The sequence below is a fragment of the Megalops cyprinoides genome, chromosome 10 (genome assembly GCF_013368585.1).
Source record: "Megalops cyprinoides isolate fMegCyp1 chromosome 10, fMegCyp1.pri, whole genome shotgun sequence".
NCBI classification, from domain to species: Eukaryota; Metazoa; Chordata; class Actinopteri; order Elopiformes; family Megalopidae; genus Megalops; species Megalops cyprinoides.
The window spans coordinates 11,093,616-11,120,314 of NC_050592.1; the positions used below are offsets into that span (position 1 = coordinate 11,093,616).

Sequence of the window (26,699 nt, forward strand, 5' to 3'; positions counted from 1 at the left end):
CGCCACTCTGTCGGGGTGTCACTGTGGAAGCGAGGCAGGTAAGTGTGAGCCTCACGCGTTATTGTCCGTCCAGTTTGGCGTTATTTTCAGTATCTGCTTTATAGATCCGGCTTTATTTAGTCGAACTACGAGATCGATACTGAGGTCACTTAGTCGGGTTAGTGGTTGAATTTAAGGGCCCCAGTCAGGTCTGTGGTCAGTCGTGTCGTGAAATATTCATACGGTTACTCGGGGCCTTGTGGCCTAGCAAGGGCCCCGGTTTCAAGTTTGCTAGTGCTCGCTCGTGGGTATGATTGTCGGGTGGGCAGCTGTTACTTAGCTCGATAGCATCCCACCATGGTGGCATAGCCTGGTATTAAACGACAGGGCGTGTTGTGATCATTTTGGTGATCAGTTTAAAATCGACTGATTTGATAGCCGTGGGTCGTCACTGTCGGCTAGGCGGCTTGGTAACCGCGTTAGTGTGTTCAATGGCTGCTGACTGCCGACCATGAGGTAGCTAGCAAACTAAGGAACTTGACTATATAACTAACTAACTAAGCTTCCTAGCTAGCTAGCTAGTTAGTAACTAAATTGGAAGGGGCGAGGAGCGGAAGCGGCTCAAATGTTAAGTTTTAGGTTTTACTTCAGTTACATAGATATCACTAACTACACTGTTTAGGGGTTTTGTAAAAAAGTAAAACGTGAAAGGAAAGCAGCTAACATGGACTGACTGTCCTAGGTTACCCAGCTTTTATGAACTCTGTAGGATGTATTGAGTTGGTCTAAATATTAGTCTGTGTAGTTTAACTAGTGTAACAAAGTACTGTTGTAGGCTTAATGTCGGGAACTACATTTTGCTAGTCTGCTGCTACTTAGCGGTACAATCAAATGGCTAATTAGGAAGTCGCAAACTAACCCACGAGCTAACAAGGCTAGAAGTGTGGTTAACGTTATGATTTATATAACTGATGCTACTTGTTGCGTTCGTCGTTTAGCGAACAAAACTGTCTGGTTAAAGGCATTTAAAAAGTTTAACTAGATATCCGGTTAGCCATCTGGCTAGCGTCATAGCCAACTTGTTATGGGGGTAATTAGCCATCGAGTCGGCAGTCTGATCGAAACCCGAAATCTTTTCCCGTTTCTGGCCAGTAGTTGCAGTTAGCCGATCTTAACAAAATAAAGCTTATTTTATTTGTACATTTAATTTAATCTGATAGCTAACAATCACCAGTTACACAGAGTTGCCACATGGGACGCCTCTAGCGTGCTTCAGACTGAAAGTCAACTCGCTGCCTACCGATTCCGTAACAGTACGTTAACTAGGTAGATAATTGTTTTGGAAATTATTTTGTGCTTATGCTGGCTGAGCTCTTGTCACACATCTGACTGTCAGCTGCTATACTAGCTGACCAGCCAAAGTACATTGAAACGTGGTTAGCCATTCAGCTAGGTAGCTAGCCTATCAGCTACTGCCCGGTCATTCATGCGATTCCTGGTTTATTGTTCTATTCTTCTCCCCGGCGAGCAACACTTAATTATTTTATGAAGTGAGTCAATCAGCAAAAGAAGTGATATGTCACTGGACCCATTTCAATACATCTCTGCCAAAGCACGTATACCTGATGATAAAGCAACATGTGTCTGTAAATAGCTGGCTAGATCTGTTTTTGTCGCCTATAACATTTGTTAACGCAGCAAATTGCAAAAGGGGAAGCAAGTGGAATGATTGGCGTTTGAGTTTGAGATGAAGTTAGAGTTTCTGTTATTGACGTTTTACCTTAAATTATTTAGTATTTATCCAGAATGATGTATTCTGCCCAAGGATTTTATATTTCTTTTTAACTGTTTGAAGGCATCAAGTGGTGCAATAATGGCCATTTAACGGTAGAGCTGAAGGTTTGTCCTGCAGTCTTTGTAAATACCACACTGATATCTGTCCAGTGGGTGGATAGAATACTCTTTACTGTGAATAATGTTACATAGGTATGGCTTATGCACTACCAACTTGCTGGGCTGTCATACCTACCATTACAGTCTGAGTGGAGACAGTATTTTATATGGTATTTTTCTCATGTAGGAGACATGAATCTTGTACATATTTGTACAGTAAGAACATGTAGCTTAAATTTGACAATCTTCAGTGCTCTGATTGCCTGTCATTGAGATGTGTATGACTGTTATCTAATGCGATTTATCTGTTTTCTTCCAGGTGTTTTCCTTTGTAAATACTGTTATTTGTATATACTGTAAATGATGACTTCAGTGGGCAGTAGCCGTGCCCGGGGCAGCTTGGAGCAGACACAGACACAGAACCAGACACAGCACAAGCAAAGGCCACAGGTAACTCCCTTCTCTGTGCTTTGAATCCACTTGGAGATCGATCTCTCTCCCTCTCTCGCTCTCACTCACACACACACACACACACACACACACACAGAGTTGCCTTCCACAAGTTTGAGCGTGACAGCAGGCTTGTTCATCCTAGTGTAATATGCACATTTGGTCTATGCATCCATATGTCGCTCTCAGGTTCTGCTGTTACTCCCACTGTCCCCACCTGGGACATGTTCAGCCCAGTAATATAGGTTTTATCAGTAGGCCATTTATTCTGTACATCCATAACCCCACCCCAGAGCTGCATTTGGGGTAGTGAAACCGTGGAGCAGGTAGTGCAAGGCTACAATAAATTTATTTTGCACGTGATTGAGATGATGCCAGTTTCAGATTTTGCATGGGTTAATGTTTGCACAGGTTCCATGCTGGTTGTGTTAGGTGCTAAGTTTTGGACGCTCAGTTGGTTCTCCCGTCTTTCAGGCAACGGCGGAGCAGATCAGACTTGCACAGATGATTTCAGACCACAATGACGCAGACTTCGAAGAGAAGGTCAAGCAGGTAAAACAAGCCTAATTTAATCTGAGGTTTTGGTTGGAGGTTGTTTTTCTGTGTCACTTAAATCATGGTGGCCTTGTCATTGTAGCATGGTCAGAGAATGTTTTAATTTGTCACTTAAGTCATGTTAGCCTGAAGTGCAGGGGGGTTTAGTATATCCCAATGCAGATGTTTGGAACAAAAACAATTCTTATAACGCTTCATTTCCTTTGATGCCTTGGGATTGCCTGCTGAAGAATAATGTGTCATGCTGTCCAAAGTCTCCCATTCTAGTATTTGCATGACTCCATACTTGTTACGTTGTGTGTGTGTGTAGGGTAGTGAAGTCATTTTAGCAAAGACCCTCTCTAAATGAGCTCTCTGCACACCAGTAGACCCTTTGTGTTATCCACTGTAAGGGGGGACAGCGTGTGCGACAGCCAAGCTAGAGCCGGTACCAGATGCTCTCTGTCAGGGCTGCTCCTAGCCGAGGGCAACACAGAGCTCTGACACTCCCATATTGCACTCTGTTATACAACCATAAACCTGGTATTGTCCTAATCTGACTGGGAGATTGAGACACATAGGGCTTTTCTGTATTGTCGTATACATTTTTGGCCTGTAATTTATTGACCACAAAGAATGTGCTACACATGTCCAGGTGCACTCAACTCTGTCCCTCTGTGTCCCTCCCGTGTCACCAGCTTATTGACATCACAGGCAAAGACCAGGATGAGTCCGTGATTGCGCTGCATGACTGCAACGGGGACATCAACAGAGCCATCAACGTGCTGTTAGAGGGCAACCCCGACACTGTGAGTCATGTGTGTGTGTGTGTGTGTGTGTGTGTGTGGTACTGGCCAGAGCAGGCAGCATCAGATCCTCAGAGCCACGGCTAAAAAACGCATCCAACAGTGAACCACATGGCAGTGAGATTGATGTCACTCAGCAGGGGATATGTACAATCGGCTGGGCTGGGTATTGAATTTATAAGAGTGAGGAGATAATTGGGGCGCTAGTTGGCAGAAAAGGCCAGAAAGATTTGCGTTGGCAGTCTGTCAGCAAGACGCATCCTTTTGCTGGTAGTCCATTATCAACAATGCAATCAATGAGTTTTACATAACTCCATTTCTCCCTCCCTCCCTCTCCTTCCTTCAGGACTCCTGGGAGATGGTTGGGAAAAAGAAGGGCGTGTCTGGTCAGAAGGAGGGCGGGCAGACAGATGTGGGAGAGGAAGGGAAGGAGAACAGAGAGAAAGGAGAGAGGGATGTGGCGCGGCGCCGAGGGGCAGCCCCGCGCAGGGCCCGGGGGGCCAGCAGGGGGCGAGAGTGTGAGTACAGCAATGTGCATTAAACTGCAGTTGCCTGTTTGATGTAAACCTTAACATCACAAAGATACGTCTGATAATCCCAAAGCTCACTGGTCCGTGGAGACAGACACCTTCCTACTAGCACTAACTGCTACACCTCAGCCAAACAAAAGCATCTATGGCTTTTCTTCGCTTACACACAACTGTAATATGTCATTGTCCTCCGTATTATACATGTCATTCGGTTGCATTGGCTCTGCTGGTTTTCAGTGTTTGGACAGTTATGGTGTTCCTTAAAGAGCGTTTCTTGCACACCAGTAGACCCTTCCAAGCTCCTGCTGTAGCCACGAAGGGGGGACGGTGTGTGCCACAGCCAAACTAGAGCCGGTACCAGATGCTCTCTCTCAGCCTCACTCTGAGCCGAGGGCAACACAGAGCTCTGACAGTCGCACTTAACCCTTTTTTCCCACGGCTGTATGGCTGAAATTTAGAAAGTCTCGGTTATCGTGTGCTCCATAGTGTTCCTGCTGAATTTCCCCCACAATTAAGATCCAGACGGCAACGCAAAACAGAAACCCCTGCAATCAACGCTTTTGTGGAAAATTTGTAACAGCTCAATTCATAGATCGTATGAAACTGTGGGTTCACTGCCTCCCTGCCTCCAGTAATGTTCTCTACACTTCTTAACTGGACTTGGCCAATCGTTTCTTGTAACAAGACCAAGTGGAGCACAGTTCTGTTTCCCTGTTCAGCTTCATTGGTAGTGAGCCATTGATGTGTAGAAGCAGGACTGGGTTTTTTTCCACAGAAGTGGTGTGTAGGGAAATGCTCCCAGAAGTCTCTGTCGTATGTAGCCAGTTATCTGGAGATGCCACACATGTCAAAATGGGGAGTTTTTGCAGATCCCCGCCACAGTGAAGTTGCCTACATACACCACTGTGCACTAGTAGAAAGGGGATATCTGTGTGTTTTATTGATTTTCTGTTTGCTGCACATATTCTTAATCATGACTTTTCCCCTTCTCCCCCCAAATCTATCCCTGTACCTCTACAAACCTATCCATCTCTCCCACCACCCAATCTTGTCATATTGCCTTTTTACATTTGTTTTCTGTCATTTTCAACCCCTTCTTTTACACACAAATTCCATGCCTCTGTATTTATCCCTTCCTCCTATGTTACCTGTCTCTTCCCCTCTTTTTCTTCTTTTTTTCATTCTGTGCCTCTGTGCCACTCCCTCAGTTCGTGCTCAGGAGAATGGTCTGGATGGGGCTAAGGCAGGTGGCGATTCAGGGCGGGGCACGGAGCGCGGCCGCCGTGGCAGAGGGAGAGGCAGAGGTGGGTGCGCCGGGAGCTCCATCTTACTGTGAAGTGTAGTCCTGCCACTTTTTCTGTGCATGAGCCTTATTGTCCGCTTCCACTGTTGACAGTGAAAGGCTGTCATTATAGTTCCAAGTCATTCCCACTGAGATTCAGGCTGGTTGCTAATAGCAGTAGTAGATAGTAGTAGTGTGGAAGAGATTGTATCAAAACTTTGTCACACAGAATTATGAAAACCTGAACCTAAATATATATCTTTGGGTTGTCAGCCCTCTGAAAGGATTCAGAAAGGATACAGTGTGTTATACAGTAAGCAAATCACAGGATACATCATATGACTAATGTTTAAACGAGTTGATGAGTGTAAATTAAGTACTTTGGTAAACTCATTTTCTGCATGTCTTTCTACCTGTTAATCAGTGAGTTTGCATACAGGAGTTTCCGCTTATTGTGTGACATTGTGGTTTTATCAGCATTTTCCTGTGGAAGAGATCTTTTGAGATTACTTGTCTGCCTTTCTGTGCTTGTGGTGATTGCTTGAGAAGATGACTTGATCTTCCGTTGAGTTGATTGTGTGATTACTGTTTATGTACACCATGCAGTACTTAAGTGAAGTGTCCCATATTTCATGCCCAATTAGTGTGAACATGACCCAGTTTGATGGTACAGCTGTCACTGAGCTCACAGCTAAAAAAAAAAACTGTTCAGTTTAAGTGTCATTGTTTGTAATCAGTCTTTCTTAATCGTTTTTCCTTCTGTGCAGGTGGCCCTGGAAGGCGAGGAGGCAGGTTTTCAGCTCAGGGCATGGGGTAAGTTGGCACCCTGAGGTTTCTGAAAGGGAGGGTGTCGAGCCCTGTTTTCCTCTGCTGCTTCCAAGGTCCCAAAATAACCTCATTCACAGTGACTCATTTTAAAAGAAGATGGCTGCAGCCACCTAAATACACAAGACTCAGGGATGGGAAGAACGCTTAATGGCTGGTGCAAAATTCAGATGTTTTTGCATGTAGACACGGCCTGAGTCATTTTGAATATGTTTCTTCTTATCCCATGCAAGCAGGATTGTTTTTGGCATAGACAGTGCTTGCAGGGTGAATAGTGTGGTATATCAAATTAAAGCACATTGTACTTCAGATCATACACATAGAACCTGCTGTAGTGGAAAGCTCATATGGTTTGTGCTGATGTCCGGGAGCAGTGGGTGGTGTGAGCAGTTAAGATCGGGTGAAGTGTGGGTGTGCTGTGTGTGCCAAAGTGTAGAGGGTGCTGGGCTAACTCCAGCCCTGGCCCTGGGGAGCTCCCAGTCCTGCTTTTCTTGCCTGTAATGGGACTTTCCATGTGTAGATTTCCATTTCAATGGAATGTTTAAAATGGCACATTTCCATTAGCCAGATAACCATGAATAGGGGACAGAGTTGGTTCTTGGAGTGCTCCAACACATTTCATTTAAATGACTTCCATTAAAGTGATCGATAATTGAACAGCTCTATTAAATACTGTATTAAATGCAGCATTCAAGTTGGTCTCAGTATACAGTAAATGCTCTTCTGAAATACCTCTGGGCTCTAAATTAAACCATGCTTTGACTGTAGATGTGGGAATTGAGTTCCTCCCAAGTAGTCATTGTGGAACATAGCTTTTATGGAATGTAAGAATGTAGGTTTTACATTAGATATCATCTATAATGTTTTTTTCCCACATGCACATTACACTGTTTATATTGTTTAGCTAAACTTCAGTTGCTTAAAAAAGAAGGGAGAAGTTGGAGTGGCAGTCTAAGGGTGTGGAAGTTTCAGCTTGCTGTGACGTGTGCTATTGCAAAATGCATTGACAGATTTTCTAGTGTGTTTGTTGTTTGAACTCAGACTTTTTATAGGAGTTTGTCTGAGCTTTAAAAAAATACAAAAAGGTTTGTTGTATGTGGCTTGTATTTCTTAAGTGGGTGTGTTGGTCTAGTATGCTACACTTGCAGCTTGGCTTTCGTTTTTGCATGTGTGTGAATTGGTTTCTCTGAGCGCTAATTGTGCTCCCCCTCCCATAGTTATAATTGATAAATCAATACACATTGCTTGGGAAACCATCTTATTTCCAGCATTTAGTCTAACTAAATTCCATGTTTTCTGTGTATCAATATATCTACCATCAGTCATTTTACATGACACTTTATGACATATCAGTTACAATTAAATGTCCTGAACAAGCATCTACTCTTTTTCATTGCATGTGGAAATAGTGTTTCATTTAGAGAACCTTTTGATGTTCAGTACAGTGCATTTCTACTTGACACGCACCACTGCACTGCACTTTGAAGCTTTGAATATTTTGTAAAAGTATTTCCTGTTTTATGACTGTAAGGGAACTTCCATCCACCCGCTTTCACACTTAAAATTAGTTGCAGCCCAGCATGTCTTGCACAGATTTGCATTTTCTCTGCAGAATGCTAAAGAAGACTTTCATCACTTCATATTTTTGCCAAAATGTCCTTTACTCAGATTTGTGTTAAAAAGGCTGAATATTACCAGGACAGTCTGAAAGGATCACCAGTCAGTGCACACAACTTATCCTTTACCCTGCATATGGCTTTGGTAACTGGCCTTAAAGCTTTCGCATACACCAGCTGTGCACCAGACCTTTGAATTGACTTCCTCTAGCCCATTCAAGCTTGCAGTTAATGCCCACTGCTACTGCATTGGCACCACAGCCTGCTGTAATCATTCCTGTTGTTTTTCCTCTAAAGCCAGATTGATAAGGGGGCAGGATGTGATTGTTCAGGAGATGAGAGGTGAGTTGATTGTGTGTCAGTGTACCTTTGGATGGGGGTAGGGTGTGAGAGGGGGCACTGGTAGGCATATTGTGTGGGGGCAGAAGAGAGGCCTGGAGGCAGGAGGTTACAGGACAGCAGAGGTGGCTTGAGAAAGGAGAGTTTTGCATGCTGAGGGTGGACATTGTGAAACTGAGGCGGGCTCTTCAGGTTGTGAAGTTGTGAAACCACACAGCACGTGTAAAACCTGTCAGTTAACCACAGCTTTGCTTTTAACAGAGGTGGGGATTGGTTGCCGTCTAGTCAGTGTTTGTTCCTTGTGGCCTGCTTGAACTGAATCTGTCCCTGTTCCCAATTTTTACTCTTTTATGCTCTTTTAATTTTCCCACGAATGATTCTTTGGAATAGAATTCTTACTAGAGCTCAGGAAGATCAACCATGTGTGTCATTGTCAGACTGACATCAGCCAGAGAGTGTGTGTGTGTGTGTGTGTGTGTGTGTGTGTGTGTGTGTGTGTGTGTGTGTGTGTGTGTGTGTGTGTGTGTACACACATGTGCACTGTATGATTTCAGTTTAGAATATGGGGGTGGTTATGTGCTTAATGTTCAGATGTCTAACTTTGAATACAGTGTTTGCTGTGATGTCTCATTACCCTTGCTTATTAGAATGTATCATGTCAATTTGTCTTATTCATCGGGGCTGCGCTAGTCTAACAGCTTTATCTGGAGTAGCATTTCTAATCAAATCTAGTCTAGACCTTTCAGGAAACAACCTCTGTCATCTGGCCTGTACTGGCCTGTGCTTTCAGTCCTTTAGATCTAGATGTAAATCTGATCCACAAATGCCTCACGTCATACTGACTGCTTTAAGCGGCAGCGGAGGGCCCCCTTCTTAAAGCACTTGTTCTGCCTGTGTCAGTGGCTGGGTGAGTTGTCGTGGAAGGGAACAGTAAGTGCATTGCTCTTGGGTGAGGTGACAGCGACATGTGCTGTTTAATCTCAATCCGCGATGTGACAGTTCACGTAAATACACCAGACTAAAAATATTCCATTTACACTTGTCAGTGCATTTTGAAATGCATTGTACTTCAGAAAAACCCCAGCAGCGGAGTTGACGGACTGTAACCACTAATCCCCATTGGGTCTGTGTCTTCGGCCACCAGAACATTTAACCCAGCGGATTATGCAGAGCCAGCCCAGACTGAGGAGAGTTACGGAGGGGGCAGCACCTGGAACAGCACGTCCATCTTGAAGCCTGACAACGGCACCAGTGAGTGGCTGCCTCAGCTTGTCTATCAGCATCTGTCCTTTTGTGTCCAGTTGGCCCCTCATGTCTGCCTACATCTCTGCCTTACTCTCTGTACTCCTAATCCTCTGTACTCTTCCTTGGTCTGTGTTTGGGCTGATTCTTCGTGCCCCTTGTCCACTGATCCATTGCTCTTCCTTGTGAGAATAGATTTTAACTTGGTCTCATAGTCAAAGTTACTGTTACCGAAGTGCCACAAATTGGAATTTTTCTGTGTGCATATTGTTTCCCTGTCCTGGTGTAAGTGTCTCTTCTCTTGTGCCTTGTACTTCGGTGTTTTTCATCAATCTCACTCTTATTCTTTGTTTTGTTCATTGACCATCTCTTAGGTCTGGTGCTTTTCTCTTTATTCTGCCTGTATCTTTCATGGTTGGATTGCTCTTGCACTGACCGTTTCTTAGGTTACTAAAATTAGAGGCAAAAGTAGAATTCTCTGTGTCATTGTCTCGTTATCATTAAAATGTCTCATTAACATATTCCAGAAGAATTCATTTCTTTTTGGCAATTTTGGGGATCATTTTGGGGATTTGCGTTATGCTTTTTGTTGAACTCTATTGTTTTAGAAATGGGAGGTACTCAAGGCCAGCACCATCTGTTCACCTACCATCTCACAAAGGAAACATTCTCTATGTAATCACTCTGAGCTGTGTATGTACCAGCTGGAAGTAGTTTAGACTACAAGGCTGTTTACTGCTGATCCCTCAACACACATTGTGACTCCTTAATTTACATGGTTGTAAAAACTAACCATGAGGCACTAAACATTGGAGTGGATTAGATCCACTTTAACTATTTGGCATCAGCTCATAGAACTGAATTAGCACTAAGACCTTAGTCTCCATGTTTACAAAGCATTGAACAATTAGTTGAACTAATGATTTTTGTGTCTTGATGAATAAAGGTGAGTGGCCACATGGCCTTTTTCACCCACTGCCATTGTGTACATTGCAGTGTCCCAAAGTATGTGCTGCACTGGGTCTCGCTGACAAGCGTTCTGAGCATACTTAACTGGAGAGGGACCTCTGGATCTCTCTGATCAGAGGGTACTGTGTGTGCCTCATGGATATCTTGTCTTTGTTTCTTTCCAGGGCTTGAGTTCCCTGGGGTTGAGGGAACAGATTATCCCAGAAAGTTTGACTCTGCTCATGGTATGATTTAATTTTTTTCTTAATCTGGAGCTTGAACTGCTTCCAGGCAATTTTCATTTTATGTTCTTTGCTTTCCTACATCATTCATTTTCAGCCTTTCCTGCAACATCTTACCAGCAGATATTATATCATCTGTACTGTTGTGGTATGGAGGTAATTGCCAGTTTATTTTCTTCATATTTACATTTACTGTGCAAATGCAGATCGTACTGAAGTCTCAGGTCCAGGTTAGAGAAGATGTGTGCAGGAGGAGGAATTTCTAACATGATCATCTCTCATTCCTACTTTCATTTAAGCTCGTCTCTGCACTGTAAATCCATAACATCAAGAATATCTGAAGTCGTAATTTATACAGTCTTCCCCTCCAAATACACGAGGCACTGCCATGGGCTTACTGAGAAGAGCTTATGCTTCCTCCTTCAGTTTCAAGATTAACTCTCTAACAGCTCTCTGACTCTGAGTACAGTGATTTCCCTTACGTGTGTCAAAATGATGTCAAAGTTGCATTACCATTGCATATAAGGAACCTGTTACGTTTTTTTTATTCATTGGGGCTTCAGTAGACCTTTAAGCAGACTGCCTGTCACCTGTCCCATTGCCTGTACTTTCAGTCCTTCTGAGCTAAATGTAAATCTGATCCACAAATGCCTCACGTCATACTGACTGCTTTAAGCGGCAGCGGAGGGCCCCCTTCTTAAAGCACTTGTTCTGCCTGTGTCAGTGGCTGGGTGAGTTGTCGTGGAAGGGAACAGTAAGTGCATTGCTCTTGGGTGAGGTGGTAGCGACATGTGCTGTTTAATCTCAATCCGTGATGTGACAGTTCATCTCAAGTGGGAGTTTTACTCATGACCCTGAACCGCTGGCCAGCACGTTTGTCTCTAGCCTGCAGTGAACCTGTCATTTCCTAAGGCAGCCTTCTCAGGGTAATCCCTCCCAATGAGATATTCGGCAAGGCTTTTTACCTGTGGTCCTGCTTTAAACTTTCCACACGTAGCGACACTCTTAATTCCTATCATAGTTGTTTAGTTCGTTGTTGACTCCTTTATGGGTTTTTTTTGCTTGTCGCTTTGGATAAAAGTGTCTGCAAAATGAATAAATGTAAATATAATGTAGTTCATGGAAGCGGCCTGCATGACAGATTTGCTCAGCACCAGTCTCCCCACCACAGCAGACTGCAATTCATTTTCTGTTGGTTCTAAGATGGTTTGATCTGCTGGAGTGGGTCTCTAAGGCCGTGGTTCAGCGGATACTCAGCAGGAGAGAGATTTGAGAGAAAGAGACTTCTGGATGTGGAATGTAAATTAACTGCTTCTGCTATAATGGAAGTCACTGGGGAGTGAGAGTCACACATATTCACTTGGCTTGGCTTGGTTATTCTCTCTGTTTCAATTGTTCAAACAAACAACTGCGGAAAGCTGATTGCCTTAGGTTCTGAAGAAAAGCTGTGTTTTAGAGGCCCCACATTTTACAATATTGTGTCTGCATCCACAAAGATCTTACTTTGGTACTATGGTTGCTTTCTAATTAGAAATTAGGGACAGATGAAGTGTAACAATATGGCCTGTGTTCTCAGGTGCCTGGAGGACAGCCAATGAGGAGTGGGGCACCGAGGACTGGAATGAAGATGTGAGTGCTGGGTTAAGAGGCATTCTGGAAGCTTGATAGGCCGACATTTATTGGAAAGACTAATGGAGTCCCATGAAGAGCCTGGGTTATCATTTGCGATGGAGGTTGACTTCATGCACCCCACTGTGGAAGGAGCTATCCTGTATCTGAGATGAACTGATACCAGCCAATCAAACCCTTTTGGTGTCATCAGCAAAGTCTTCAGATTTCCGTTTAAATGCAGTGTGACATCTTGGGTGTCTAATACACTTGAATCAGATTAGCTATCCTTCAAATACTGTACAGAAGAAAACTTGATCAGACTCCACACAGTGTTGGATATTTTTAGTAAATATCAGATCTTCACAAGAAGTTGATTGACAACATACTGTAGTACCACTCAGTGTGGTCCAAGAAGCATCATCCTCCGATCATAAGTTATTCTGTGCTCCAAGATGTCTTTAACATGCCAGTGATGGAGAGAACTCCTAGTGTGGTTGCCATGTATTAAATGCCATGTACGCAGCCTAGCTTAATTGTATTGCAAATGTGGAACAGTTTTTTTTTTTTTTTTTTTTTGTGAGAGCTTCATCCTTTGCACCAGTCTCCTGTATGAGTCTTTTACTCATCGGCATGTCTGTACGAGTGGTTTCAGTCTGAATGTCTCCTGCATGACATTTCTCCCCTTATTCTGGTGTGTTTCTCCTCAGCTGTCAGAGCCTAAGGTCTTCACAGCCTCCAATACATCCTCTGTGACCCTGCCCCAGGAGAATGTGACCATCACTGCTGGCCAGAGGTGGGTCTGTAAAACACTCTCCTCTTCTCTCTTCAAAATTTATTGGAAAAAAAAATGAGATTGCAATTGATAATGGTGCCATGATGAGCCAGTTAGAAATGAAGTTCCACCATCTTGCATTAAAGGCGCTCTCAGTCCTCCTTTGAACCTCAGTTCTGCCCCCTGCAGGATCGACCTGGCGGTGCTGCTAGGGAAGACGACCCCCTCCTCTTCCTCAGAGACAGAAGCTGCCGCTCTGGAGAGCTCCCAGCCACCCTCCCTCTCCCAGACACTGGTCTTCAGCAGCTCCAAGCAGGGTGGCCAGCTGTCGCAACCCACCTCTAGCGCCACCTATGCCCAGCACAGCATGGTGAGTACAAGCATATAAACAGCCTCAGTTGATATTTTGTGTCTCTTCAGCATTGCAGAGTAGCACACCAGTGTAAACCCTTTCTAACTGATGCATCTAACTGAAAGGAGGAAAAGTTTTTTTTTTTTTTTTTTTTTTTTTTGGTACAAAAATTGGTCATGAGGTGTCACTTGGCTTCTTCACTGTGGCCTGCTGAACTGCTCAGCTTTCAGTCAACATAGGTTTCCTTACATTTTGTTTTTCTTTCCCTTCTTTCTTGATACCCTTCATCCCTTGCTCTGTTTATTTGACTCTCTGCCCTCACATACACCCCCTTCTTCCCTCTCTCCCCACAGGCCAGCATGCTAAGCAAAGGCTTTGGTGAGGTGGGGGACCCCAAGGGGGGGAGCAGCAGGGCAACCAACGGCTCACAGTTCCTTGAGCAGTTCAAGACAGCCCAGGCTCTGGCACAACTGGCAGCTCAGCACTCTCAGACGGGACCCCCGAACCCCCCCACTTCCTCGTGGGACACAAGCTCCAGCTCTCTCGGACAGTATGGTAAGGACACTCTGATGTCAGCTTTTGGGAATGAGATGATCATGGATGACTAGCCACATGTGAATGAGGACATAATTAAAGGACGAATGAGCATTATTATTTTATGCTAAGAAGCCTTGACTCCTGAGTTAACACCTTTTTTGAGAAAAATCCTTAGTGAAAGTAACTTTCTTTTGAACAAAGCTCTGAAGAAAAACGTGAATCTGTGAATAAAAAACAGCTTAGAAATTTAATCCTACAAATGTGGTTTTTGAATTATGTCTGTTTCTGGTGTAGGAATGAGAGGGGTAAGAGTGAAAGTTAGGGAGTTGGCTAATGGCGCCGACCAGATGAAGATGAAGATTTTTCGTATGGAGGGGACACAGAACATGCACTTATTGTCTACCTTTCTTCCTGCCCTCCCCTCCTGCTTCCTCCTCCCCTGCTTCTAGACATGAAGCCCCAGTCGGAGCCTGCGGCCCACAGCCCCTTCACCAAGCGCCAGCCCTACCAGCCCACCTCCTCTATGATGGAAGCCTTCCTCCAAGACAAAGCACCCCCTCCTTCCTCTGTCTCCCCCTCCCTACACCCACAGACAGCCCCAACCTCCACGGCACCCGCTACCTCACCCCTCCCCAAGCCTTCTGCCCTGGGCTCCGGCCAGCAGATGTCCCCTGGCTCCCCTGAGAACCAGTCCTCCAGCCCCCAGCCCCTGCAGCAGCACAGACTTAAACAGCAGAAGAAGAGGACCACCATCACCAGCAAGGTACTGCACCCAGACTGCTCGCTCACATCACTGTCCCAATGGGGAGTGGCATATCTCATTAGCCTGTGTTCGCATAGGAAGTAGAATAAGCCTGTCACTGCAATTGTCATGGGTTATGTGAGGAATAGCATAACTTTACAAGCACAGTCTCTGCATCTCACTCTCTGCAGGGCTAGTGACATAACCCCATTAATACCGAGTCACTGAAGCTATCACGGTTTTAAGCACGGTAATTTTTTTTAAACAGTTATTTAAAAATTAAGAGCTTGTCAGTGTGACACAAAAAACTGACAGTTGTTGCCTGCGAGTTGCCAGAAAAAAAAAAAATTCTTTCCAAATGTTTTGGCTCCTGCAGATCCCAGCACTTGCAGTGGAGATGCCCGGTTCTGCGGACATCCCTGGGCTGAACCTGCAGTTTGGTGCGTTGCAGTTTGGGTCAGAACCGGTGCTGCCTGAGTACGACTCAACACCGGCAACTAGCACCCCTTCCAGCCAGGCCCAGAACAGCCTGTACACCAGTATGAGCAGGTAGGCAGTCCGTCCCAGAGTGAGAGGCAGCCGGCTGTGAGTGAGGATATCAGGCCTATTTACATTTACATTTACATTTATTCATTTAGCAGACGCTTTTATCCAAAGCGACTTACATAGGTTACAGTTCTTTACAATGTTATCCATTTATACAGCTGGATATTTACTGAGGCAATTGAGGGTTAAGTACCTTGCCCAAGGGTACAGCAGCAGTGTCCCAGCGGGGATTGAACCGGCAACCTTTCGGTTACGAGTCCTGCTCCTTAACCCTTAACCACTATGCTACACTGCCGCCCCACTATTCCCCTTCTCCTTTCCTCCACAGTGAATCTGCGTCCACCATTCCCAATCCCAGCCAGGACCAAGGCTATCCGGCCAGCGCCCTCCCAGGGGGTGGCCCCTCCTATGCGACTCCGACAAGTTCGGTGGGTGGGGTGGGGCAGCCCTCGCTATACGAGCAGAGAGCCACGCAGACGCGCCGGTACCCCCCCTCCATCTCCTCCTCCCCGCAGAAGGACATGCAGCCCAGCAAGGTGAGCCCTGCCCCAGCTGTCTGGTGCCACAGAGATGAATAAGCATAACCATTTACAAGTTTGCCTAGTCTTCTGTTTTCCTACTATGAACATTTGCTTAATTACTGGTCACTGATGAATCTGTTTGGACAGACATTCTTAAGTAATCACACAGACATGGTTTCAGGCACAAAGTATAAACAGCAAGCAAACCTGCTAACTGGTTTATGGCTAAACATCTGAGTAATAAGTTTTGTCTTCCTATTCATACATTGCACACCAGTTGACCCTGTGCAGCAGCCCATGGCTACACAGGGGGACAGTGTGTGCTAGAGAAACAGGGAGCTGCTTCCAGATGCGGTCAGGCCTTCATGCGCTGTGGCTGACTGAACTGTAGTGCTCTCACACTGTTTCTCATGTACTACAGTGGTTTTTTCCTCCTGTATCTTTAGTTGTTTCAGGTTTCTCTGAGCATTACATGCCTGCGTGTCCTTTCTCTCTGCATTCATGCATTAGTGTATTGGTTGTTGAAACAACTGAAATTCCAACAAACAGGGTTTGTGTTGGCTTTTTCTTACCCATCTCATGCCATCATAATTCATCCTTTGCTGCTCTCCAGCTATGCCAAGCATCCATCTATAGAGAAGTCCTGTGTTAGGGGAGGGAAACGGGGAAGAAACGGGAACTTGTTTCTCATTGTTTTGCAGTCTTGCAGTGAGAGCTCGCTTTTTGTGTTACAGTCGACCTCAAAGTCTTAGTGCACGGTCCCCCCATGGTCCTACCCCTTCCCCAGCGCTGTTCCCACTCACAGCGTCGCCAGGGTTTTATCCCTTACATACCCCCTCCATACCATTAATCAAGGACATCGCGTCATCCATAAGAACTTTCTGAAGCATCCGTAAGCAGCTAGATTGGCATGGTCGATTTGATAAATTCTTGATGCATTTACCAGTTTGCCAAGTTACCAATGAAAATATGCATTGTCAAAATCTCAGAAGCTGTTAAAGGCAGCAGCTCCCTGTGTATTTGAGCAGACAGTAGATGCCAGGGGTTTTATTTGAGTTGGCAGTAAATGTGCATTTAAAGTGCAGTGCTTTGGCAGAGCCTGTGTCCCAGAGCAGCAGAGGTGTCTGGTACACTGCTTCCCTGGTTAAATTACTAAGTCTGACAGGTTAAAAAGTCATCTCTGTGTTTGCAGTGCTCTCTGAGGAAAGTGACAAGTGTAGTTTTGAAGGCAAGTAAAGCATGGGTTGCCAAACTAGAACACTTATTCAAGTTTTTTATTTATTTTATTCACTATGGCAGTAATGTTGAGGTTGCACAGCTTGGTAATTCCATGGAAATGGAAGACGGTGTTATTTCTTAAGTACTTGTAGATAGCCAGAGTGAATAAAACTCCTTTTGGTACAGCATGTCACCACTTAATGGCTGGGCCAGATTTGGATGGGTGTGTATGCAATAAAAATGTTTGGGATCGAGGACTCTAGATAAGTTAAAAGAAAGTATGAATGTTGAAGTAGGAAGGTTTAGAAGGCCAGTATAAAAAATAAAGTTCAGCTTTCTTATAGATCTGAAATTCTAGAAGCATTTACACAAGAAAACACATCTCAGTTTGGGTTTACTTCAAATTTGCTTCTTGCTCTGAAATAAAGCGTTTCAGTATTTCTGTCCTGTTCATGTCCAGTCTACTGTATGTCACGTGTGGATTTCTTATATGGCTGCATGCCTGTTTCCTGTTTTTCAGAATGGATTCAGCTCAATACAGACGACACAGTCTGTGGAAGGTGAGTGATTCAGATTTGCAGCTGTTTAGATTTGTGCTTGGTCTTGGATTATCTCCCAGCAGGTTGGGTTCTAGTTGAAATGGGGGTAAAAAGAGGGTATTTAAGCTATTTCAAATGGGGCACACTTGAACTATGAAAAAGCTGAAAATACAATATTCATGCACAGTACTGAATACGATATTCATGCACAGTACTGAATACATATTAACTAGAGAAAATTCTGCAGATTAATGTTGAGTTTCTCTGGCATATTCCGTGCACCGATAAGAGTAGGCAAATGGGGGGCGGTGGTGAGTAAAATGTCAGAATCTGAAAGATCTGAACTGAAATTTAGCAATAACAGCAGTTAGTCACTGGGGTGTGGGATATCTTCCCTCCGAGGTGTGCACTTCCAGCGGCGCATATACTAGCGTGTGTTCAGTACTGAGATCTCCAGACGTGTGTCGCATTTGAATTGATTGTATGTTGCGAGCAGGACTGGGGTTTTGTGGCTGGAAAAGCTTTGTGATCCCAACCTTCTCTTCCCCCAGCTGCAGCGGGTTCTGCAGTGTCAGCGAAGTCTGTCTCCGACCCGGCTATCGCCGTCTCCGTGCCCAGCATGGCGTCTTTGACGGACGGCAGCACAGGCTCCACGTCGTTGCTAAGCGCGCCCAGTCAGACGCCCCTCAGCGCGCTGGGACACGGCGAGGATCTTCCCCCAAACGCTGTAACTCAGCCTCCACACAGCAAGTAAGATGTGATTGGTGGATAAAAGGGAGGGTGGTGGTGGGAGTTGTGATTGGTCGGAATATGAGATGACTGCCGCACCTCTTTTCCTCCAGCACGCTCTCTTCGCAGCAGAACAGTTTGGCTCCCTCATCCACAGTACGCACCACCACCTCCAGTCTGCTGGTAAGTACTTCTTAAGTGCATGGGCCACTAAGTACTGAGGCTCGTTATTGCGAGACTGGGCATTTTTTATTTATTGTGGCGATTTTGTCCCAATGCCATACTCATTCACTCTTCAGTGTTAGTTAAATATTTTTTTCCCCCCTCTCTCTCCCTGCCACCTCTTTTTGTCATCACCTGCATCATCCCTCCTCTTTGTCTTCCATCTCCACCTCCTCCCCCTTCCTTTGGCCCTCTCAGCACCCGGGCGTGGACGGAGACTCCAGCCTGCACTCGTCCTCCTTCCCCGCCTCCGCCACACCCGTCTCCTCCTCCCCCTCCTCCATCCCGTCCTCGGCGTCAGCCTCACTCAGTGCCCCGCCCCCCTCTGTCAGCACCGCCGCAGCCCAGCCCGGCCTGGGCCCGGTCAGCGGGCTGAACGCGGTCCTGAACAGCGCCGGCAGCGTGGGCCCCGTCACTGCCTCCACCGCTACCGCCTCCACCGTGTCCGCATCCACGGCGGCAGCCGCCTCATCGTCATCGTCATCCCGCAGCTCTACGGCGCTATCATCAGGTCAGCCACCTCACAGCATCCTGCCACGTCTGCTGGCTGCCTGCGTCATGTCTGCCAATTAGAACATGGAGTCGGTGTTCAGATATGAAATCAGCAGCTGAAGCTGTAAATTCTTGCACCTCTGACGTGTGCGTCTTCCTCCTGGTTTTCTGCAGGGAAAGCTCCGCCAAATTTACCGCCTGGGGTACCGCCCTTATTGCCCAACCCCTACATCATGGCACCGGGGCTGCTTCACCCATACCCAGTGAGTACTGTCTCACCTGGCTTACAGATGTGCACAGTATTGATCTTTCATAAAGGTATCACAGGGATGCTATCAGCCCACTCATATTCACGGATGGGATTACTGTGTGTCGCCACAGATTTGGCACTTAAGCTCTCATTTGCATCTTTATGCACTGGCTGCAGGTCATTTGAAAGTGTAAACTTGTGGTCATTTGAAAGTGTAAACTTGTGTCTCTTCCCCTGTGTGTGTGTCAGCCACAGATGTATGGCTACGATGACCTGCAGATGCTCCAGACCCGGATACCAATGGTGAGTGCCTCCTTGTCCTGCTTTCTCTGGGAAAACCTACTCGCCAAATGTAAATAATAGGAGTGGCCACGTAAAGCACAGGAAAACGCAAGTAAGAGTACAGGATTCCATTTAAAAACCCAGCATGCTTTAAACTGGCAACCCTGGGCACAGCCTACTGTGCCGCCTCCATAGGTTGCACTGATTGTTCTGGATGTGTAAAAGAAGCTGTATTTAAGAGCACACCACCCTCGCATTGTAACATTCAGGTTTGTTGTAGCTGAAATAAGCATCTTCGGCTGGTTCAGTGTATGGGATGCATAGAAGCCACAGTGTTGTGATTTATTCTTGTTAGGATTACTACAGTATCCCCTTCGCCACCCCTACTACAGCACTGACCGGCAGAGAGGGCAGCCTGACCAGCAACCCTTACTCCGGTGAGAACCTTGATCACTGTCTCGTTTACTGTCTACTTTCATCACATCCTGTATTTGCACTGCATTTCTGTGCAGCAGATTCGGTGCCGTTTCTCATGTTGAAGTTCCATGCTTCCTCTTACTGTGGACCTCTCCCTGTTGCTATTTTCAGTCTTAGAAGACTAAAAGCATGAGTTTCTCTCCCTCTGCTGGATTTTAAAACTGACTTAATCAGAACTGCGCAGACAAAAAGGGAAACTGTAGTTAAGGAAAGGCTCATGCCCTCTATGTAATGCACACCAGTTGACCCTGTGCAGCAGCCCATGGCTACACAGGGGGACAGTGTGTGCTAGAGAAACAGGGAGCTGCTTCCAGATGCGGTCAGGCCTTCATGTGCAGTGGCTGACTGAACTGTAGTGCTCTCACACTGTTTCACATGTAGTACAGTGTTTTTTTTTTTTTTTTCCTCCTGTATCTTTAGTTGTTTCAGGTTTCTCTGAGCATTACATGTCACTGCATCCCTGCATGTCTTCCCTCTCCATCCGTGTGTTTGTAGATTGGTTGTTGAAACGCATGAAATGCCTGCAAACTTTTGTTTTAGCCTTTTCTTAACCATCTCATACTGTCATCTTTCATTCTTTGATACTCTCCAGCCTTACCAAGCATGTGTTGAAAACACAGCAGCGAATCTGGCTACTGATAAGTGTTCAGAAGTTTTGCTCTTGTCTCAGTTCCCCCCAAATTCATGTAAAATCAGTGGATCGGCAGTGGTCTGAGTGAAGATGCTGTCAGGCCTACACACTCAGTGATTGGCTGTCCTGCAGTGCTCTGACGTGACTATATCATTGAGCATCTTTCGCTTTCTGCGTCTCCTCCATCCCCCTCTGTTCCAACACCTCGGCCTCTCCCCCCTGCAGCAGGTGATTTAACCAAGTTTGGGAGGGGTGACGCGCCTTCCCCGGCTCCGGCCACCACCCTGGCGCAGCCCCAGCAGAGCCAGACTCAGACGCACCACACCACCCAGCAGCCCTTCCTGAACCCCACGCTGCCGCCCGGCTACAGCTACACCAGCCTGCCCTACTACACCGGCGTGCCGGGCCTGCCCAGCACCTTCCAGTACGGGCCCGCCATCTTCCCGGTGAGTGTGTGGCGGACCGACACGCTTCCGCTGGGGTGAGCCGCACTGCAACACCTCCAGCACCCTGAGCTAATGACGCTGTCTTACTGTCATTTAGCAGACGCTCTTATTCAGAGCAACTTACGTAGGTTTTTGACATGTTATCCATGCATACAGCTGGATATTTACGGAGGCAGTTGTGGGTTAAGTATCTTTCCCAAGGGTACAACAGCAGCGCCCCAGCGGGAAATCGAACCAACAACCTTTTGGTTACGAGCCCTGCTCCACACTCTGTAGTACAGTTGATAGGTTTGATATCCCTGGGCCCTAGCACTAAGCAGCGGTGTCTTTAAGCATAGTACGCATATTAACTGGTCATAAGGGTCGCAGCTCTGTGACGTCCTGTGTCTGTGTCCAGGTGGCTCCTACCTCATCGAAGCAGCACGGCGTGAACGCGTCGGCCACGCCCTTTCAGCAGGCCAGCGGCTACGGTTCCCACGGTTACAGCACTGGTAAGGCTCAGCCCTTTTACGGCCATTCAGGTGGTGCTCTCTATTTTGCCTTGGCACTGTACACAGCTTGCTTGTGCGTCTTGACCTCATTTCCTCTCTTCGTTAATATATGGACTTCTGTTTGCATTAGTGGGGCTCTTTCAGTCTAATAGATTTATGCATTGTGTGGCAGGTATAGTGGACATTCTCAATCCATTGAAATTCTGGTGACTGACATTAGTCACACAGTGATTCCTCATTTCACTGCTCGAAGCATTTTTTTTTTTATACTATTTAAATCCCCTTTACCAGTCTAACTCTGGAGAGCCTTCACTCAAATAGAAATGTAGTTATGCTTCCTGTCTTCACATCGACCTCCTGCTTCATTCCTGTCTTCTTTTTTCTTCTGTGGATGGGAAGCCATCTCTCCATTCTTAGTCCTGAGTTTCATTCTATCCTCTGCGCTTCATTCACTCTCCTTCCATGCTGTTCTGCATAACTGATCCCTCTTGTCGTTACTCTCCTCATTGCTAGTCATGGCTACCATTAACTTCTGGGCCTTTCCATTTTTTTTCTGTTCCTGAGCTATGTAGTTTCTGTCGTCAGCCCACCTTTCTTTTGCTCTTCCCCTCCCCTTCCTGTCACCCCTGGCTACACCCTGGCGGCCCATGTGAATGTGAATGAGCGCGGCTTGGCTCCCTGTTCCCGCTGGGTTCGGTGCGCCCCTCTGCACCGCGCCCTGGCCTCCCTCTCTGCGGTGCGGTGCCGTCCTGCCGGTGCGGTGCTGTCCCGCCGGTGCGCGGCCTACGCTGAGGGCTGTCGGCTGTGTCTGGTTGTTGCAGGCTATGAGGATATGGGCCAGGCTTCTGGGAGTGGGGATTTCTGTAAGGGTGGATATAGCGCTGCCGCTGCCGCTGTTGCCGCCGCCGCCGCTGCTTCCGCGCAAAGCAAGCCGGCCAGCTCTGTCACCGGGCCCGGGGTCGGTGAGTCCCGCGCTGTCCCCTCACCGCCTCAGCGCCGCTCCCGCTCCTTCGGCCTCTGTTCTCCGGCAGCCCCTCCGTCCTGCTGGCAGTGCAGACGCCCTCCCCTTCTCTCTCACCCTGCTGCTGCGCTCTGCTCTGTCAGTGTGGGGCGTCGGGAAGCTCTGCTCTGCTTCTGCAACTGAGATTTCTGGCTTTCATTCATGTTTCATTTTGGGTTTATTTTTCTGCCTCGGTTTTCAAGCTCTGTGTTTAATTACCCCTAGCTCAGTCAAGATCAAGCCAGGATCAAGATGTATTGTCCCGCAGGGGATCTTGGTCCTGCAAGCTGTAAATGAATTTGTCTGTTGCTCATCCTCCAGGATTGTGTGTAGTTACAATGTGCTGTCTTACATAGTGCACACCTGTTGATCCTATGTAGCAGGCCATGGCTATGCAGTGCGTAGTAGAGAAACAGGGAGCTTCTCTATCATGTGCAGTGGCTGACTGAACTGCAACACCTGTGCTCCCCCCCCCCCCCCCCCCCCCCCGCTTTCCATTGAATTTCTTCCTGTTGATCATTCTCAAAGATCTTTGCCTTCTGTGTTCTCAGTACATCTTTCCCCTGTCTCCTCACTGAGGTTTTGTAATGATTATTTTTACCGGACTGTTCATAGTTGATAAGGTTTGGCTCCCTCTAGTGGTGGGCACTGCCACTGTAAATGGAAGGGTTTTCAGTCTGCCTAATGTCCTCCTCTGGGGGGAAAACTAAGACCTAACCCTGAGTAAAGCCTTATGAATTGCAAACCTGTGTCACCCCCCCCCCTCCTCCCCCTGCCTAATGTACTCCTCTGTTTCTCCAGGAGTTTCTGTGACGTCCAGCAACACTGGGGTCCCTGACATCTCAGGGTCTGTTTACACAAAGACGCAGGTGAGGGGTGTTCGGGTATTTTAGCAACTCGGAGGAACCTCATCTACCATTAAGCCATGGCCATAATGATGGTTGCTCTTCCCACACGGCTTTTAATAACAGGAAGTCTCTCTTTATTTTAATAAACATCAGTAAACAACACTGCAGATGTCACACAAACTGTTTATAGAACACAAAAGCATGTGTTCTTATCATGAGGTGAAATAATCCCCAGTCTGATGATTTCTCCTTGAGATATCCTCATGTAAATAAAGGTGGACCGTGTGACACTGCAGTGCTTGGCAGCACAAAGCCCTTTTTTGCTGAACCAGTCACGTTGAGAAGATAACAGTCCAGTAGCTTACCAGCTTTGAGCTTTAGACAGATGTCAGGAACTCTACTGTTACCATCTTCCAGAACACACAATGTCTGTAATAGGAGAACCAGCATCAGATGCCCATATTGAAATGTCAGACATGCAAACAAGTCCCACCCTGTGCCATACTCGGCCTATAAGCGTCTAAGTAGTTTTAGGTCAGTTTCTTCTCACTTTTTTTTAGTTTTGTAATCAGTCAGTATATTTCTGTTCATTTTGGCATTTTGGAGAGGTCATATTTTAATTTGTTCTGTTGGGATGTTAGCTTTGTAAGCATCCCTCTTAATCAAGATAATGTAATCTAAAAAGACTTTTGCAAAGATTGTTGAGGAGGCGTTGACCGTTCAGTAACAGAGCTCTTTGTGCTGCTCTTGTGCCTCCCAGTCGTTCGATAAGCAGGGTTTCCATGCGGGGACTCCAGCAGCCTCCTTCAGCCTGCCCTCGGCCCTGGGCAGCGGGGGCCCCATCAACCCCCCCGCCGCCGCTGGCTACGCCCCCGCCCCCTTCATGCACATCCTAACACCCCATCAGCAGCCACACTCCCAAATCCTGCACCACCACCTGCAGCAGGACGGACAGGTACCCTGTGTGCGTGTGTGCGAGAGAGAAAAAGTGAGTGTGATACTGTATATGAGGTCAAATAAAAAAGGGATTTTGAGTTTTTTTCCAAAAGTGCTTGTCTGTTGGCCTATTGTTTACCATTCTAAAACATAATAACTGAGGGGTGGGGGCGTTGTATGTAAGTAGTAATATTTAAAATGCAAATTTCGTTAGTTGTGGACTTGAGTGTAGGCGATAGAACAGTTGTGTTTAGAACATCCGCACTTTCCTCCATCCCACCACTGACCACGTGACGCAGCAGAGAGAGCCGTTTAGAGCGTGAAGAGAAGGCTGCAGAGCGCCATTTAGGAAGTCAACCCCTCGTCTTTCTCCCCCCTCTACAGAGTGGCACCGGCCAGCGTAGCCAGAATTCCTCCATTCAGCAGAAGTCGCAGGTCAACAAGTCTGCTTACAACAGCTACAGCTGGGGAGCCAACTAACACCTGTCCTCCAAGCCCCGAAGCCTGACCCTCATCTGCTCTGTAATGAATACACTGTCTCCTGCTGTGCTGAATCCCCGGCTCTCTCTTCCTGTGACACAATGGCAGCGCCCACCTGTACCACAGGTGTGGCTACACAGAGCAAGCGGGCGCTGTGGTGTGGAGTGGCAGGTGAAAAGCGTGTGTAGTGGAATAGCACACACCAGAAGGAGAGCATTTCTAAACCCAGTGCAAGAGTGCACTGAGGTAACTGTGGCCTCAACCTTCTCTTCCTCCTGTGTGTAACATGGAGCTTTTTCCACAAAGGCTTTTTGGTTTCATTTCCTTTATCTTTTGGGGGGTGAGAGGGGTCCTGGTATTTCTTTTTTTTTTTTTTGTATGTTTTTCTCCCCCTCTCTCAGCTCCACCCTTCCTCCTCATCTTGCCACAGAGTCAAAGTAAAAGTTGATATGTTTTGTTTCCTGGACGTTATCAGATTTATTTTTAAAAGAAAGAGTATGTGAAACCGGTAATGCAGTTGTTATGAAGTTTTATTTTTTACCAAAAAAAAAAAATATATATATATATATATATGTATGTGTATGTATACATATATAATATGCATGCACACTGGCGTGGAAACATGCGGTGTGTGTCTGTGTGGATGCAAACAGGCCGGGCTGAGAGGGTGAACCAGCCTACTGTTCCAGTCGCCTCCCCTTTTAGTGTGGGGGAGAAACTGCTGCCGTGTTCTTACTGTTCCTGTGGAAGCCAATGCGGACAGGCAGTTAATCGCCCCCCTAACCCTTCCATAAGCTTACCTTTGCTGGGCAGCGGTGGCGCTGTGGCCTGTGAAAGCGCTCTCGCCTTTCTTTCCAAGGTGTGTGTTGTGTATCTTGCTGGCCACAGTCACAAGGATTTTTTTTTTTTTTTTTTTTTCCCTTTTCCCTCTGCTGTGAAACCAAGTGTCAGATGCTCATTCAGTCAGTCCATGTAAATGAGCAGATGCGTTTTTTGAAACCAGCTGACCTTCCGATTGTTCTGGCCGCGCTTTCCTTTGTGGTGCGATTCCTCAGAATCGGTGGGGACCACAGACCATGGCTGGGTGCCCCATCATCACCCAGGTTTCACTGTGAGTGGTCAGCCAGTGCAGTAAGAGGCCTCCCCATGTAAAAGTACGGTGTTTTTCTATTCCCTTCTCCCTCCCGCCCCTCTCTGTATTGTCATCATTACTAGGAATCATAAAGCCGTGATCAATGGGCAAAAATGTAAGTTTTGTTTTTTGTTTTTTTTTACATCAGTGATTTTTGTACTGTGTGTTTTAAAATAAATTTAAATGGATAAACTTGTCTTGTAAATATATAATCACAAAAGTACTGTAGTCCTGGTTTGTTTGAATGCTTAATATTTTTTTTATTTGTATTTTCCAAATCCTCTTCCTGAAACTTTATATATATATATATATATATATATATATATATATATATATATATATATATATATATATATATATATATATATATATATATATATATATATATGAAAAACTGGAAAAAAACATTTTCATCATTTAGATGTGAATGGTTTTATAAACTGTATTTTAAAGCTTGCATTGCTTGTAAGTACAGCAGGCCTTTGTGTTTTTTTATCTTTGACGCAGTTGAGTTCTTTGTAATTTTTGTTGTTATGGGTTCTGGAACGGTCTTGTCACCAAGGAGGGAGGTTGGGGGTGGGAAGGGTTATGATGTTTAAATAAAAACTGATCATTCTCGGAGACATATATTACCACCTGGCCCGTGCTTGGTCTTATTTCATGCCTAGTCTCCCTGTGGCTTTCATTTGAATCCAGTTTCCATACATTTGCATTATACTCCTCGTTTTGTTGCATTTCTATCGGTTGATTAAGAGGAGG

At 46.1% G+C, this 26,699-nt stretch overlaps 1 protein-coding gene and 2 non-coding genes across 9 annotated transcripts; all 3 read left to right on the forward strand.

The window, feature by feature from the left end:
* Window positions 1-25,372, forward strand: LOC118784461 (ubiquitin-associated protein 2-like). Of its 7 annotated transcripts, XM_036538696.1 has the most exons (30): window positions 1-38; window positions 2,192-2,322; window positions 2,797-2,874; window positions 3,555-3,665; window positions 4,009-4,180; window positions 5,401-5,496; window positions 6,242-6,287; window positions 8,213-8,257; window positions 9,399-9,505; window positions 10,630-10,689; window positions 12,263-12,315; window positions 13,005-13,090; window positions 13,259-13,439; window positions 13,775-13,976; window positions 14,408-14,721; window positions 15,077-15,249; window positions 15,575-15,782; window positions 17,506-17,545; window positions 18,076-18,274; window positions 18,367-18,436; window positions 18,674-18,986; window positions 19,142-19,230; window positions 19,467-19,520; window positions 19,855-19,936; window positions 20,833-21,053; window positions 21,451-21,544; window positions 22,366-22,506; window positions 23,346-23,413; window positions 24,153-24,347; window positions 24,713-25,372. In XM_036538696.1, the coding sequence occupies exons 2-30, from the start codon at window positions 2,233-2,235 to the stop codon at window positions 24,806-24,808; spliced, it is 3,684 nt and encodes a 1,227-aa protein (XP_036394589.1). In that variant the 5' UTR covers window positions 1-38; window positions 2,192-2,232; the 3' UTR covers window positions 24,809-25,372. The 7 variants fall into 7 exon arrangements, with proteins under 7 accessions (XP_036394589.1, XP_036394594.1, XP_036394592.1 ...); XM_036538701.1 differs by lacking the exon at window positions 22,366-22,506; XM_036538699.1 differs by lacking the exon at window positions 10,630-10,689.
* Window positions 9,121-9,255, forward strand: LOC118785297. Its single transcript, XR_005005275.1, has one exon. It is a non-coding gene; the product is annotated as a small nucleolar RNA SNORA21 (small nucleolar RNA).
* LOC118785296 lies at window positions 11,377-11,511 on the forward strand. The gene has a single exon (XR_005005274.1). It is a non-coding gene; the product is annotated as a small nucleolar RNA SNORA21 (small nucleolar RNA).
* Window positions 25,373-26,699: the final 1,327 nt, after the last annotated feature.